The following is a 17,557-nucleotide window of genomic DNA, read 5'->3' on the forward strand; positions in this document are numbered from 1 at the left end:
AAGCCATTAAATAGACTTCATCCGATATTTCCTCAACCCTTTTGGTGGTTCTATCTAAAGAGGGTGGGTAAAACTCAACATTTGGATGTATTTCAGCCAGATTAATGGAAAAATGATTTTTTCCATTTTTCTTTTGACTACTACTTTTAAAGGATCTACTGAATTATTTTAAAATTCGAGTGAGGGTCAAAATGAGGGTAGAGGGACCTAGTTTTCCCATCTCTTGAGATTAACATTATAGGACTTATAACTGAAAGAAATCCTTAGTGATCATAGAGTGCAGTTTCAACTCCCCATTTTGTAACTAAGGAAGCTGAAGATGAAGTGACTTACCTAAGGTTTTATATCCAGGAAATGATAAAGCTATTACTTAAATTAGGTCTTTCTTACTCCCAGGTTCTTGCTCTTTTTGCTGTCCTTTATGAGGACGGCTAGGCTGCAATAGCAAACGGTGCTGGAGGACCAGATAGTTTTTTCCTTGTCACAGAAGGATCCTAAAAGAAATACCATGTTTCCTTCTTGTTCATTTATTTGCAATGAACCCATTGCATTAGGGTCTGGCTTTTGTGCCTATAATGCTTATAGCTCCCCTTAGTCTTGTTTCATGTGGATTACAGTTTCATGTGGAAAGATAGGTGATAGCTACCTCTTTACATTTTGTTTGCTTCAGTATTATGTAGGTAATGAGGGAACAAATTTTGCATATTTTCTTGAATCTTATTAATTTGAATCTTGTAGGACTGTAGTCTGAATTTATTCCCCAGTTTTCTGATTCTACTTATAGTGAATTCTAATAAAATGGGAAACACTTGTGTTGTGAAGGGGTTAAAACATTTGCAATTGAGAACATTTTCTGAAAAACCTCTGTTAAATTACATGTAACCTTTCAGATCATCTCTGATGTTTTAAACTGCCTACTTTGTGTTCCTGATAGCTTAACAATTTAGAAATAATTTAGAAGCCTATATAAAATTCCATGCCATGATTTATCCAGCCATAACTGCTCTAGTATCTTAACATAATAAGGTTATTGGTTATCAAGGAAAACTTGGCAAAATATGACTTCATCTTAGTTCCATTTGAGGGGTTTAGACCTCTCATATGTACTAACAAAAGGTCTTCATTACAAGGTGGTGTCATTTGAATGATGATCCCATAATATGTACCCAGGGATGCTTTATGCTCCAATGTATTTGGTTATGCAATTAAGAAATGAAATACTTTTATGTTTTTATAAAATCCAGGGCTTTAAAATATGATTTATTTAGAATTTGTATTAAATGTTAATTTCATTTGAATTTATTGCACTTCTGCCTCAGAAGATTGTTTCACTTTTTGGTTTGAACAAAGTAAAAAAAAAATAGTTTGAACAAAGTAAAAGCCTTAGTCAGCACACGTTTATAGATGCCTGCTCTGCATTAGGAGCCATGCTAACCCTGGGGGTAGAAATGCAATCTGTGGAAGTGGTCTTTCCCCTCTACGATTACGTTTCATAAAGGAAAACAGGACCTCTGTAGGTGGATATAGAGTTACTATGGAGAAAGTAAATAGAGATAAATGCAAATTAGTGACATTCAAGGTAGTTTGCAATAGCTATGGCGGCAAGAGGTCAGGAAAGGCTGTACTCTGATGCCAATGCTTAAGTTGGGTCATACAGGAAGGGCAGAGACGCTGGAGTACATTCCAGCATGGAAGATAATCAGACCCAGAGACTAGAGATAGAGTGTCATGGGTGAGGAAAAGAGAGGAGGCCAGTTTAGCTCAAACACTGAGTGCTGGAGGGAGAGGGACTTACAGTTAGGGAGGAAAGATAGATTAGGGCAAAGTTGAGAAGGACTTTATATTTGATTCTAGAGACTTTAGGAAGCTAGTGCAGTTTGAGTGTGGTAGTGACGTGGTCAGATCTGAGCTTAAGGAAAATCATTTGGGCAACCCTAGAGGAGGGACTGAAGTAGTAGAAGGAGGCTTGAAGCAGTAACACCAGTTAGGAGGCTGATGAGTAGTCTAGGGGATAGGTGAATAAGGGCCTGATCTAAGGCGAGATGTGAGAGAGGTAGAGTTAAAATGGCAAGATCTGGCAATTGATTGGATAAATGAAATGGTGGAGTGTAAGAAAGTGAGGATAATGCCAAGGTTTACAACCTCGGAGACTGTATCTCTGTAGTCCTAGCAGAAATGGGCAGATTTGGAAAAGGGCTGGATTTTGGAGAAAATAACTAATTCTCTGTTGAACATGTTGCATTTGAGATATCCCACAGGCATTTGGTGATGTGAAATTGAAATTCGGAGAAGAGACCTGGATTTAGAAAGTGATTCATCTACCACTAAATGATAGATAACTAAAAGAACTGGTGAGGTCACCAAGAGAGAATTTATAGAGGGAAGAATAAGTGGGCCTAGGGCAGTGGAATCCTTTTTCTGTGCCCTTAAAGGAAAATTATATTGCATAAAATGCTCTTTAATGAGACTTATCTGTCTGCAGTCAAGAAAGTTAAATTTTTAACTGTTTTTATCAGTATGTAACTATAGTACATATATATGTATATCAATAAATGGATGTTGTACATTTTCATTTTTGGGGGGTAGAATTTTTCATTGTAAGATGTCTTTTGTTTATGGCGGTAGTTTTGTTCCATTTTAACTTGAGTAAAATAACTCAGAGACCACTGACCTCGTCTGTTTGTTAAAGTGAGACCCCACTAGAAATTATTTTGGAGGCTTCTGTTGGCGGAATGCCAAATAAGTACTATGTAATTTTGTTCCATACCTAGTATAAGTAGGTTAAAGCATACCAGCAATAAGAATGTGAGTACCCACATGTTGTAAGAACAGGAATGTTAGCCTGCAAACTATATTGAAGACCATCATAGTTATCAATGCTAGGAGCTTGCTCTTTGAAAACTACTATTCTATGATAATACTTAACATACAATGACAGTTCATATGTGGTAAAGGACCATAAAAAAAGTTCAATGGAAGTTGGGTTGCCTAGACTTTTCTGGAAGAAGACAGGATATATTTTTCAATGTTTATTCACAAGGGCTTTTTTTTTTTTTTTTTTTTAGTGTGCATCAGTGAAAAAAGTACATGAAATAAATTGCTTAAGCATCATCATTCACAAATTTCTTATTTATGGCCTATAGATCTGTTTTTCACCCAGGACATTTAAGTCTTTTTAAAGTAAAAATTTTGTAATTTGAATATATATAATTTTTTTTACTGGTAAAAGTTTTTATTATATAAATACATTTTTCTACATGTATACTGTATTTCCTCATTTAGGATGTTAACAGTACTATCTTACAAAATTGAATTTAAATTGTCCTTTGAAAAATATATTCTATACAAGGAGTAGCCCAAAGGAAATTAATTCTTAAAAAAGACTATATATAGGCTTAATTGATGATGCATTTTAACAGTATTTTTTGCTTTTTTCTGTGAATGTTATCAGTTTTAAATGACACATTAATATGCATTAAGATATTCATTCTAATAGATACATCCTTACACGTTTTCACTTGATTAGAGTTCTCTTTACCTTAAACTGTTATGCAGTTTTCTTCATATTCTTTGAAACCCCTCCCCCTATACAGGAAAAGTTCTTTGGAAATTGTTGTTTTAGTCAAACATGATATGTAAAATTCTCTTAAAGAATTTTGACTGTATAAGTGACACATTATTTAGGATTACTAACTTCAAAGATGTAATATGATTTATATGATTTAGCTCTTTGTATTTAACTTTTCAGTTTTATGGGTGTTTTCCTCCCATAAAGTCTGTACTATGAGGTCACTGATGATGACAGTAAAGAGAAACTTTTTATTTTTAAAGCAACCTGAGAGCCAAAATCTTAAATTCAATTAAATAAGAAAATATAGTGTCCTTTCTACTTAATTCTCTAATCAAAGTTCAAAGTTTATTACCTTTTCCTTTAAAAATTTTGATTATATTATATCTTTAGCTAATGTGTATCTGTTCTTTTTTCTCGCCTTTGGGGTTTCATCTGGTCTTTTGCATGTTAGGGATTTATAACTCTTAGGAGCTGCTTAAAAATATTTGTTCTCCTCTAACTAAAGCACCCTGCAATCATTTTAACATAACTTTGCAATCTGTTGTATATATTGTTTTCTTTTCTTCCACCTTGACTGCAAATTCTCTCAGGTCTCCGCTGGTTCACCCTCCAAGCCATGGATGCCGCTCGACTCACAACAGCCCAATTCACACTGCTACTGGCTCACGACTTACTCAGAACTTCTCTGTGTCTGTTCCCACTCTCATCTACACTGGTACGAGACTGCTCAGACTCAGGAGCTGGGGAGAGAAAGGCCACAGGCAGAGTGGTCGCAAAGGGCAGGCAGGCAGGCAGTGTAGGCAGGTACCATAAATCTTTTGTCCTTCCTTTTCTCACTGGAAGTCCTGCTGTTGGTGAAGAACGACTGTATTCAGCTGCTAAAACAAAGGCTGTAGATGTTTGGAAGAGGAAGTGTCCTTTTCACTTCCAGAGTCTCTTCCATAGACCCATACACTTGTTTTCAAATTGTTCTCTCATAAATTTGTAATGGAATACTCCAATGTGTAGCTTTTGCATTTTCTTTCTGATTTTACTTGGAAACCAGAATTATGATTGCACAGAAAATTAAGTTTTGTTCAGATTACCTAAGTCATCTTATTTTTCCTCTTTTATAAAACCTTTTAAGTATGACTTGTGTAATTCTATGGAAGAGATCTTGTTGGAGAACAGGTAAGCAGTGATTCTGCACGAAACAGAAATGTTTCAGTGTAGTTATATCCATTTTCTTCATTGCTTTGTTTTTAGCTGTGGCACCCTTGATGCTATAGGATAAGGAAACATTTTTTTTTTTTGGGAAGATATATATGTGTGCAAATATCAGTATATTTGAACGTATTTACACACATCATTTGCAGTCATCATCATTTTTTTTCTTTTGTAACTGGAATCAAAAAGCATTGTTTATTTGAAAATATTTTCAGCCACGTATTTATTCTCTTTGGTTATTTCTCTTTGGTATATTTTTTTCTCTGAGTCTGACATTTCATGCCTTTTACTTGGCTCGTTAACTGTTTCAGTGCAGATACTATTTATCTGAAGAGTACTGAATGGGTAAATAGAAATTCTTTGTCTTTGACCTCATCCCCAGCTTCACACTTAAGAAATGACTGCTGGCCCAGCCCCAACCCATCCCATCCTGGTGTTTGGATCATGCTGCCATCAGCCAGGTTCTTTGGCACATGATTACTTAATATCTTTCCACCTTCTTCTGGCAGGATTCCCTTCAATGAAGATCCCAATCCCAATACTCACTCATCAGGACCCTCCACCCCTCTGAAAAATCAAACTTATTCCTTTTCACCTTCCAAGTCCTACAGTCGACAGTCCTCTTCTTCTGACACAGATTTGAGTTTGACACCCAAAACTGGTAAGGCGCTTCCACCCGCTTTTTTAATTTGGTTCTGTTCTTGTTGGCTTTTCATCCAAACTTTTTCTTCTGCTTTTGGCATATAAGTTAATAAAAATGATGCCAACACTAATAATTTTCACCTGTCACAATTAAAACATGAGTATATTTTTACAGTGCAGGAATTAATTTGATGTGATTTCTGCCATCTAGATTGGTAGCTCAGAGGTTTAAATTTCTTTGATAATTTAAGTTTGAGAGACTAGATAACAAACACAATTCTTATTTTACCTGTAGACATTTTTGTTTAATACTCTAATTTGTTGGGAAATATACTATTTTGTTAAAGCATATTAGGTAGTTGAAGAGTTATTAACTTATTAGTAAAAAAGTAAAATCAAATTCCTCATGTAATAAATATATTTTTGAATTTATCTGTATTCTGTTTATAGACTGCATTCTGAATTTAATCCTAAAATATTTATAATATTACAGACAACACCTACAAAATTTCTCTGGAATGGTAGTGTCATGTTAATAAGTGATTATTAATTTTTGAAGTTTGTTCCATCCTGTAAGGCAGAACGATACTATTTTACTTGTCCTTTTTCCATATTTCTGAATTCTTATTCCCCCAGCCCCCCAAAGCTCCTTCCTCCTTCCATTCATCCCCCACATTGGCCCCCTACTTTGTCTAAATTTATCTAAAAATTTTTTGACGTTTATCATCTGGTTCTTTTCCTTCATCTTTAAGATAGACTCCTCCCCTACCCCCCCAAAAAAGACCAAGTCAAAAATATTTTAAGAAATTGCAGGAAAAAAATTGGGGTGATGAGATTTATAGAGTGCATTTTGATCTGGGACATTTTTCCATAAGATTTAATTCACATTCTAAAAATATGTATTTTGTGTCATTTTGGCTTACTATATTTTAATTACCTCTTCAATTTGCTGCTTGAAAACAAATTAATTTTAAAAGCATGGGAGCTCGAAGAATAAAGAAATTGTGCATTTTTTTTAAGCTAAGCTAGATTTAATAAATAAAATTGTTAAAACACAAATTGTGAAGAACGTGATTTGGCAGTTTTGATGCTTACTTGAAAAGAAGCCTGAACTTTCTGATTTTTAATTTCATATCATGTTATAGGTAAAAATAATTCAATATGTCAATAAATAGTTCTGAATTTAACAAGTGGATACATGTATTTATTTAGGTTATCTATCACATCTAAAACAGGTGACAGTTTAAATTGTAGTGTAATAAAAGTTTAAATTAAGACATCTGACTATGGCACTTTTGCCTTATTGATTCTAAAGTAAATGAGACTCAAACTGAAATCGCTAATAGACAAAAACTGAAGTCATGAAGACTCATGGTTCTTTAAAAGGTAATCATTTAATTAGGCTTAAAATATATATTGCATTTTAGTTGGTATAACAATCATAGTGAAGATAGTAGTGGTTTAAAAAACACAAGTAGTTTTTAGTTTTCCTGTTTATTAGAACTATAGGCAGCATCATTTCATGTCATTCCAAGGCCTACACTGAAGCTCATGTTCATGACTGAGTATTTGCTGTGACTCTAAATTGCTGTGCTTACAAGAGTATGCTATTTGTAAAAAGCTCTTATGGTATTCATTAAGTCTTGTGGTTGTTATTTCTTGAGCTTTGAACAACTACATCTTTGTGCAGAGGCAGTCTCTTTAGAAATAACTTAAGTTTTTTATGGTTTAGGAAATGAAAGTAGTAAATACGAGCCTGCAATTCTTTCTACTGTGTACACATAACAATTTAGGGGAAAAAATATTGCATTTAATTTGTAAAAAATGAATTAAATTTGTATTTTTTCTTCTCCACATTTCTTGTTTGCCTGATTTCTAACCATTAAACTAACTGGATAGTGTATTTAAGACCTTGGATTGTGTGTTTAGACCTAAGAGTCTTCATACACTAAAGTTTTAATTGCATCCTCCATCCTTGTGTATACAAGCACTAAGAACTCAGATGTATGAGAAGTTGTGGTCATAATATAGGAACCAGTGAGCAAATTAACTGTAAGCATTGACTGGTTTCCCTCTTTTGTTGTTTTCAAATAGATTATAGAAAGATATTTCCCTAGAGATTGAGGGACTAATTCCTAAATTCCCTCCCTTTCATGTTGTTCATAACTGAACTGGATCAGTGAAAACTTCCTATAATTAATTTTTTCTAAACCCCTAGTAATGTTTATTTTGAGCTTTTATTTTTATTTTCTTAGAACTAAGGAGATAGATATATTTTATTTATATAGTTGGAGGGTTCCTAAATTAAAATTTATGCAGTGCACTATATACTTTTCAGGTGGGTCACCTATTCTTATTAATTGCCTTACTAGTAATATTATGTTTTGAGTTTTATAAATGTCAAACCAAGTTAATATTTTAATTATTTGGTTTTTCCTGAATCTACTATATTCCTTGAAATTTAAATACATGGAAATAAATCTTCATATTTCCCTTAATTTATGTGTACATTAGGAGAGGGATCCTGGTGTAGGTGATAAAAGGCTATCATTAAAAATTGAAAAAGCTATGTTTATGTCCTGTTTCTGACACAGTCAGCGTGATCGTGGCAGCTTTCCAAGATTAAATAGTTAAGACAGATAATGGAACTGCATTAATGAAGATAGCTGACACAAAAGGAGTTTCCTACCTGATGAAATCACAGGTGTGAACAAAAAATAATTAGGATAATGTGTAGCTAACGTTAATAGCTGAACATACTTGTTAGTTGTCTCTACGTATGTAGCAAAATACAGTCATTTTTTGCTTGCTTCCTTATTTGCTTTTTTTTATTGCTATATACTTTCAGAAATAATTTAGGCAACTTCCAAAATTAAAAGTAAAAAACTAAAAATGAAAAAGGAGAAAATATGTTCAAAGAAACAGAAATTTATACGACATGTAAATTACTTAAAGCCCACCTGGGAAATGATTAACTGATTATCATTATTCTATTATGAACAAAGTAGTCAGAGTTGAAATATGAGAAAGACTGAATGAGGAAGTAATTTTTCTTTTTATAGGTAGAGGCCAGAATCTGCATTTGGGAAGTTTTAAATTTATTTCTTTTTCATTGCCTTTTCAAAAAATTTAAGTAATTTAGAATCCAAAATTCTAAATTGTTAATTAGTTTCTATATTTACTATTATGACCATAGTTCCTTTCACTGGTAAGCTTCTGTGCTTTTTTGATTTTATCTTAGTTTTTTATATAGTCAACTGGTAATATTATGGAATATGTTTTATGTTGGTCTTTGGAGGACGGGCCTAAAATATTGTATATAGTTGTTTTAATTCATGGCAAATTAATTGATCTTTAATATAGTCACATCTTTGTGATAATAGACTGGTTGATAATATATTTATCAGAGAGAAAAAACCATTTAAATATTAATAACATTTTAAATTTGCGTAAGAGCAGCACTACTTGACTTAATTCAAAGTCAGAAAAAACACCTACTTATTTTTATTGAAACAAAATTATTAATAATATACCAAATAGCAAATAAAGTCATTAAAATAGATCAGCCAAATTGATAATAGATACATTTAAGGTTTTTTTAGTGTATTTTCTACCTAAAATATACTGCTTTAGTGTGCATTGCAACATTTTATTTTGTGCACAGACACATTTAAAAATTATAGCTCATCTAGGTTTTAGACCTTAAATTTGTTTTAAATTTGATACATTTTAAATTAGTGCTTAAACTTTGAAAATGCAGGTAGCTTAGATTTAACATATTATTGAAGTAATTTAAAACAGGCTAGGATATCATAAAATCTTAAGATATTGAAGAATACTAAAGAACCTATTAAATAAAGCTGTATAGTGTTTTCATTTTAAAGTCTGTGTAATATGCTTTTCATCTGCATTGTGACATTATATGGTCTTGGCATTACTGTTTCCTAATGGGAACTTTTCATAAGGTGGCTGTATATGTCTGCATTTAAAAAAATTCATTTTTAATGTTATGTTTTGTTTCATCATTGCTTTCCTTATCCTGCTTTTTCTGATCATCTTCTGAATCTACATCTTTTCTCTGCCACTTTCCTCCACAGCACCTTACCCACAGGGGCCTAGGATTTTCCTGTGTCCCAGCTCCCCCTCTCTCTCTTCTGGTTCCCCTCATCTTAAAAAGTCCTGTCTCCTCTCGGAATCTAGCCTTACCCCTCATCACTCTAGCCATATCAGCCCAGTTGTTCTGAGGAAAAGTGTTTCTTTCAGTGAAGAGTTGCTCCTGGCTGCTTCTGGTAGGATCAAGCTATAACAACTTTTTTCCCCTATTTTTTTTTAAATCACAGTTTAACAAAGTAATTATAGTCTTATGAGGAATTAATTATTGGGTATTACGCATGGAGCATCTATTTTTCTTATCTACAAAAGAAAAATCCCTATATGAGACAGTTACTGAGTTCACTTATGGGTATTTAAATGTTTAATAATTTTTTTGAAAAATGATGCTGACAGCATTTATGTATATATATTTTACTATGTTTAAAAATTTTATGTTTTCAAAAAATTAAGACCTAGGCATAAATACCTTGCCTTCCAGTCAGTAGGATTCCTATTTTGGTTCATATACTTGAACTTCTCTTCACATCAACTTCATTCATATTATTGGATCCCTGTTCTCATGTTGTTAGCAGCCATTTGAAAACATAGTTATTTTGTTCAAATTAGTTTGTCTCATTAGGGCTATACTTTTCATTTTCGCTTTCCCTTATTTCATTCCATTGGCATAAACATCATAATATTCTGCTAAGATTCCTTTGTGGTGGTGGTGTATTTTTTTTCTCTCTCTAAGGAATCCATTTTGTTTTGTGCTTTCAGTCTGTTTTGTATAAAGAGCTTCATTTTGTGTCTAGTTAGTATTGTATAGTCCCCAGAAAGTGTGTTATGAGTTAAAAGACATAATTTTTCTGGGAAAAAACCCCACCAGAATGGGACTATACATATGCTAATCTTTGTTTCCTTATCCAAGAACAGCTAAAAATATATTAGTTTTTACATAAGTATACTAGTTTTTACATAGGGAATTTTATTAAACTTGACTGTTTACATCAATTTTGAATAGGGTGGGATTGAGCTGTTAACTTTAGTGTGTCATATTCTTGTTTCTCACCTGTACCCTGATGGTCATAATAGAATTCTTTTACCCTGATTCAGTCAGTTGGTATTATCAAAAGAAAAAAAGATAGGGAAAGTAACATTAAGATTTTTAAATATAAGTAAATGTTTGCTAAATGCAGTTTCTTCATTCAAAACTATGTCCATTTGTGATTTTCTTACTACACATTTTGGGTTTTAAGCTTATTCTTTTGTGTTGAGTTCATTGAGAGGGCTTTGAAAAGTTTGAAAATATCACTAGACATACTGATATGGCAGATCACAATTTAGATGTTAGACAATATTTTGAAATAGCTTAAACATTTGTGTTCACTAGAATATTTTGAAGCAATCTTTGAATTTCTTTCTGTGACTTTTATACATGAGTATAGGTAAATATATACCGATATAGTCCTTTGGCATGGTAACCAATTTTATTTAAAATTATTGAGTTTTAAAGTGGGGAAGAGGAAGTAATCCAACTTGCCACCTTTTTACAGATGAGTAAATTGAGATGGCCAGAGAAGTTATATATTTTACCTAAATGTGGGAAGTTATTGGCATCAGTTATATGTTTAAAACCAATACATAGAAACTAATTTATTTTCAGTAGGTACTTATTCATAATTAGATTTTTTTTAAAAGGAGAACTTTGTAGGCTACAAATATTTACCTCTTCAGCATTATTTCCATAATTAAATGAACTTAGCCTAAAATTATGCAGTGTTTAGACTTGATAAACCTCTTTCTAGTCCTTGACTTAGGGAAAACTTCAGCATACACAATGAAGTATTTGACCATTTTTGATTTATTTGTTTTGATGATACTAATGTAATAATAAAATATTTTGCCTGGTACATTTAAAAATCCTTCTGGGGGGAGGAGCAGAAAAATAATTGCACTGAAATTTTCTATGAAAGTTGTTTATTTCCATAGATATTATTTATGTACTGATATTCCTTAGGAATGGGCAGTGGGAGTGCTGGAAAAGAAGGGGGGCCATTTAAAGCTCTGTTAAGACAGCAGACTCAATCAGCATTGGAACAAAGGGTAAGGAATCACAATTTCACAATAATTTCATTGTTCTTACGTTAATGGTATAAAAGAAATATGAAGTGTTGGTGTGATTTTATTACCTTATGTTTAATTTTTTTTTGGTAGAGTGTGTTTTCATGAGTCCTAAAGAATTTTACAATAACATAATAAGGTTTTTAAAGTATCATATGTTTAAAATATTAGCATATATATTCTTGTACTATAAAACTGATATGGAATAACCATCAAATGTAGCAACTTTTTTTTTTGGAATCTAATTATAGATAACATTGAAACAATGATAACAGTGAAAACATTATGCTATGTTTAGAAGTTTTTTTCCTAATTTGTTTTTCATATGATATTGTAGGAAATAAGTAATGAGTCATTTCAGTTATAATATAGTTAAAAATAATCCGTATATTTTATTAGATTATTCTTTCCATTGTCCAGTCCCATGAAAATAATAACAAATTCACAAATTTCATATTTGAATTTTTTTTAATGCAACTGTTATTATATAGGCATCCAGATTGTTACTTATAAAATAAATATATATTGAAATATATCAGGGAAAAAATGAATAGTTATAGTTTTTGGATGATTTTCTCTTTTCATTTTTTGTGTTACTCCATTGCTAAGGGAGGATCGCCTCATAGGTTCTGTAGAAGTCGGGTATGTTTCTAAAAATGTGTGAGAGTCTTTTTGTTTCTTGGATTGAGAGCTTTTAAAATTTTAATCTTGATTGTTTAAAATTTATTTAAGCTTTTTCATTTTCCTTTGAAAATGTTGCCAGTTTTTTTTCCTGTTCATAATGTACTATGTTGATATATTTAACAGCACTTGTGAGGTCCATTAACTAATATAATGCATGATAATATATTTAATTTCATTTATTTTTAAAACTCTTATAGTTAGCTTTCAGTCACTTATGATTTTATTTTTAAAATTATAACCATTTTTAAAAAAAGAAAACCTTTTCTTACATTTCCTATTTTATGCTGGCATTTAAAAATACATATAAAATTCTATTATGACAAATACCAGTCATTATAAAGAAGGATTCTGCATACCGCAGCTATTTTGTATTACCAAAACAGTTTTTCATAGACAAATTTTTTTCTCCAGTCCTTTCCCCCATAACTGTATGTGCCTTGTTTGCCTCATAGGCAGCAAAGGAAAGAGGAATTAATTGAACTGAGATCTAAGCAGCGTCTATCTTGCTTTCTTATTAAGTAACAAATGCCTATCAACTCTTTTTTTTTATCTCTTCTGCATTTAAACTTCTCAGTTAATCTCACCTGAAAACCAGCTGTCCACTAAAAGAAACATACAGAAAAATCCACAATATTAGAGGAGACCACAAGAAACCATTAAAAAAATTTTAATTCACTCCCCCAGATCTTTGAATCGTCTTTCTCTCCAGTTTCCTCAGAATAGAAACGTGATTTCAAGGAAACCATAATAATTAGAAGTCAAAAATTTGAGGTCTCCTGAATTTTGATGTAATGGAATTATATATGTATATTATGTCTTTAATATGTCTGTGCTAAAAACCTTACATCTGTTTTTAAAAGTACAGTGAATATTACTTTGAATTTTAGTCTAGAATTTGATTCTTATAGCAAAGTTGAAGCCGTAGGATTGTCCTCATGGGACTGAAGTTTGCCATGTTATAAGCTCTAATTTCATTCTTGATCTGTAAAAACTAAACTTGTATTGTTTAGTCTTTGGGTATCTGATGAGTCAGAGTAATGGGGCTGCCTCCATAATAGGCACCTAAATGCAGGTAGTCGAGTAACCTGAACTAATGGATTGAGTGTAACCTGTTTACATGTTTTTTTTATTTTCCTGTGGCAGTGTTGCTAATGTGACATGTTTTAAGGAATGTTTAGAACTAGAACCACTGAAGCATGAAGTATATTCTTCCCGTAAACCCAGGCAAACCTAAATCCTTTCTTTTTGAACCTTAAATTGTACTTAATGGTTATGGATCTACTTACATCCTAATTCTCTTGTTTTCCTCCTTGTAGAGCAAGGAGTATACTTTAAATCTTTATTTGAGAAAAGAAATCCTTTCTCTGCCCAACATATTATGTAGATTATCGTTTTGTGTGCCAAAAATTTAGTAAGCATTTTTCAGTGATAGTATCTGCTTCATAGAAGGAAAAGAGGAAGATCAAATGGATTTGTTTTTTAATGATTTCAGGTTCTACATGTAGACTGTTTTCACTAACACCAGTATAATTGTTTTCCATCAGTGTCTCACTTTTTGCAAAAGTAAGGCAGTTGTTTTCTGTGTGTAGCATATTGTCTGCTTCCTAAATTTTAATTGTTGCCTATAATCTATTGCTAGATGACACAGTGGTTAGAGAGCTGGGCCTGGAGTTTGGAAGACCTGAAATTGAATTCAGCCTCAGATTCTTACTAGCTGTGTGACTTTAGGCAAGTCACTTAACCTGTTTGCCTCAGTTTCCTCAACTGTAAAATGGGAACAATAATAGCACCTACCCCACAAGGTTTTTACGAGCATAAAATGAGATAGTATTTGTAAACGTCTTAATATAATACCTGACACAGTAGGTGCTGCATATATACTTATTTTCTCCTTTCCCCCACCCCTGGTGTGATATAGTATTACCAATAATTTGATTATGAAAACTTCCTTCTTAGCAAGTTCTTTTTTGGATTATCATTATGGATATTCCACATTAGCAGCATGAACATATTATTAACTATATAATGAAAAGATCTAAGTGTTTTGATATTTATGGATATATAAAAGCACAGTTTTTGTCTTATTTTAAAGGATATAGTTTACTTTCATGAAGTTGTCTTAATGTCTCCTTGTCTAAGTCTTTGAGACTTAAGTCTTTTTAGAGTATTGTCAAAACTCTACTTCTTGGACATTTCACATAATACAAATCTTCTATAAGTTAGATACCAAAGATAGTATTTACAGAGTAGGAATGCCCAGAAATTCACAGGAGACGTTAAGAAAGAAGCCAGTCTTAAATGTTTTTACAGAAGGATGCAAAGTATCCTTTGTAAACAAGCAAAATTTCCCTAAAATTAGAATTATGTAAAAGTGGAATGGGCCACTTCAGAAGGTAGTGGGCTCCTCCTAGTGGAAGATCTTCACTAACTGATTAATGATAGACCTGTTATAAATATAACTCTTGTACATGTGTAGATTGAATTACATGGCTTTGGAGATCCCTTCAGACTTTCAAGTCTGTGCTTCTTAAAGGAAATCTAAAATTCCATTTTATGCATAGGTCTTAATAATTTTTAAAAACTAACACTTTAGCGAGAGGAAAGTATATTAAACTCCAAATGCAAAATTTTCTTCCATGGACCTTAATCTTTAAGAGGTTTGTGTAGTTTTGTATGACTGACCACTTTTAGCTGGTATATTTTGATAGCCACATGAGTAGATCAGTAACTTCCTTGTTTTTTTCTATTGAGCTAAACTTAACTACTATTACTTATGTCCTTTTTAACTTTATCTTTGAAGAGACTTTGTTTAGTATTTTATTTTCCCCCAGTTACGTGTAAAAACAATTTTTAACATTTGTTTTAAAATTTGGAGCTCTAAATTCTCTCCCTTTCTCTCCCCCTCCCCATTGAGAAGGCAATGAATTTGATATAGGTTATACATATGTAGTCATACAAAGCATTTCCATATTAGTCACATTATGAAAGAAAACATAGACCCTCCCAAAAAAAGTCAAGAAAAATAAAAAAGTGAAAAAATAAGCTTCAATCTGCATTCAGCCACCGTAAATTCTTTCTCTAGCCATCATAAGTCTTTCAGAGTTATCTAGGATTATTGTATTTCTGAGAATAATTAAGTCATTCGCAGCTGATCATCTTAAAATATTGCTGTTGCTTTGTACATAGTATATTTCACTTTGCATCAGCTTATGTAACTCTTTTCAGGTTTTTCTGAGAGCATTTTGCTCATCACATGCACATGTAGTTATTCCATCATAATTACATACCATAATTTTTTCAGTCGTTCCCCATCTGATGGACATCCTCTCAATTTCCAGTTCTTTGCCACAAGAAAAGAGCTTCTGTAAATATTTTTGCACACACAGGTCCTTTTCCTTTTTGTTTTTTATCTATTTTGGGATACAGACCTAGTAGTGATGTTACTAGATAAATACTAGGGTATACATAGTTTTATAATCTTTTAAGAACAGTTCTAAATTGTTCTGCAGAATGGTTGAATCAGTTTACAACTACCAACAGTGGATTAGTGTTTCATTTTTCCCCACATCCCATCTAACATGTCATTATCTTTTCTCCTCTATTAACTAATCTAATAGGTATGAGATAGTCTTAGAATTGGTTTTATTTACATTTCTTCAGTCAGTAGTGAGTTAGAGGGTTTTTTCTCCCATATGGCTGTAGATAGCTTTGATTATCTCATCTGAAAACTTCATATTATCTTGTGAGGAATGGCTCTTATTTTTGTAAATTTAACTCATTGCTCTATATGTTTGAGAAATGAATCCTTTATCAGATACTTGCTTCAAAAAGTTTTTTCTTTGAAGAACTCAAATAAGTTAGCATGCGTGAAGTACTTTGCCAACATTAAAGCATTATAAAATGCTAACTTTTATTATTATTAAGACCTGAAAAATGACCTTTTTAATAGCAGCAGCAGCAACAGTAGCTACTTACAATAGAGTGCTTAAGAAACATTCTAATTTGACCCTATTAACCGTTAGGTAGGTACTGTGTGGCCAGGACCATGCATCTATTCTCAGAGAGGAACCAGGCCCATCTTCAAGATTCCAAGTTCAGCTCCTTTTCCATTATGTCACGTTGCCTCTCTCCTTCGATGTAGACACTGGGTTGTCATTTCTTTAAAGGGACAGCCTGAACTAATAGTGATAGATTATCTCTCTATGCAAGGGTTCTTACTTATTTTTTTTTAGTGTCATGGGCCCCTGTGACTGTCTCCTCAAATCTGTGGACCTGTTATCAGAGTAACATTTTTAAATTGAAGGAATTATTCAATTTCAGATAGAGATTAGTGAAAAAAATAAAGATGTAATTTTTTTCCATCCAATTCATGGACCCCTTGAAATCTATCCACCCCCAGGTTAAGAACCGTTGCCATATGACACCTCTTTAGCATTGCTTGTGAATTTCTTAAATTATTTAGGTGGTACTACTTAATTTGTGACTACCTGTAAAATGTGATTTTTATAAAATGTGATACTTAAATTTCCTTTTTGCTATATTGATACCTTGATGTACTTGGGATCAGATTGATACAAATAATCTTTCTAGAAGTATAGATTCTAATCCATCCTGACTGTTTTATCTAGTTATTCTTATATATGCTTGTAATAGGTGATAGTGGATCAAGTACTGGGCTTAGAGTCAAGAAGACCTGAGTTCAAATCCTTCCCCAGACTCTTACTGACTTTGTGATCAACAGCAAATCAGTCTCTCTCAGTCTCAGTTTTTCTCATCTGTAAGATAATAATAGCACCTACCTTATAGGGTTTTTTCAGGGATTAAATGAGATAATGTTTAAATCATTTTGCAAACATTAAAGTGCTATGTAATTATTATTATTCCTTCATAGGGGGGCCTCCCAAAATGTCAGGGGGTAGGAAAGGTTAGAGTAGGAAACTCACGAAGCACATAGATTGTCCATCAGATATCTTTTTGTCCTTGTGTTTTAGCTGATCTACTCTTTGTTCTGGTCATACACCTCTAAGACTGTATTCTTAATACCACGTCTTCTATTCAGTTTTTTGTTGGTAATAAGGTGCAGTGGACTCACTCACTCACTATGTGCTTTTCTGTTGCCTTTTAGCTTACCCATAGTTCTTAAATCTTCAGAGACTGGTATTTTCTTTCTTGTAGCCATAAAACATCACTAAAAGAATATTGGTGTTAAAAACAGCATACCTTTGTCACAGGGTAAATCCT

At 32.5% G+C, this 17,557-nt stretch overlaps 1 protein-coding gene across 18 annotated transcripts in view; it reads left to right on the forward strand.

The window, feature by feature from the left end:
• C2CD5 (C2 calcium dependent domain containing 5) overlaps positions 1-17,557 on the forward strand; it is a 110,291-nt gene that overhangs the window by 23,158 nt on the left and 69,576 nt on the right. For 9 of the 18 annotated variants that reach the window (XM_072653504.1, XM_072653506.1, XM_072653509.1 and 6 more), the window contains exons 7-8: positions 5,287-5,438; positions 11,529-11,614. In XM_072653504.1, coding sequence (XP_072509605.1) covers positions 5,287-5,438; positions 11,529-11,614 — 238 coding nt within the window. Of the gene's footprint in view, positions 1-4,161; positions 4,287-5,286; positions 5,439-9,516; positions 9,709-11,528; positions 11,615-17,557 lie in introns of all 18 variants that reach the window. The other 9 variants (XM_072653505.1, XM_072653511.1, XM_072653513.1 and 6 more) reach the window with 3 other exon arrangements.

The sequence above is a fragment of the Notamacropus eugenii genome, chromosome 3 (assembly GCF_028372415.1).
Source record: "Notamacropus eugenii isolate mMacEug1 chromosome 3, mMacEug1.pri_v2, whole genome shotgun sequence".
Lineage (NCBI taxonomy): Eukaryota > Metazoa > Chordata > Mammalia > Diprotodontia > Macropodidae > Notamacropus > Notamacropus eugenii.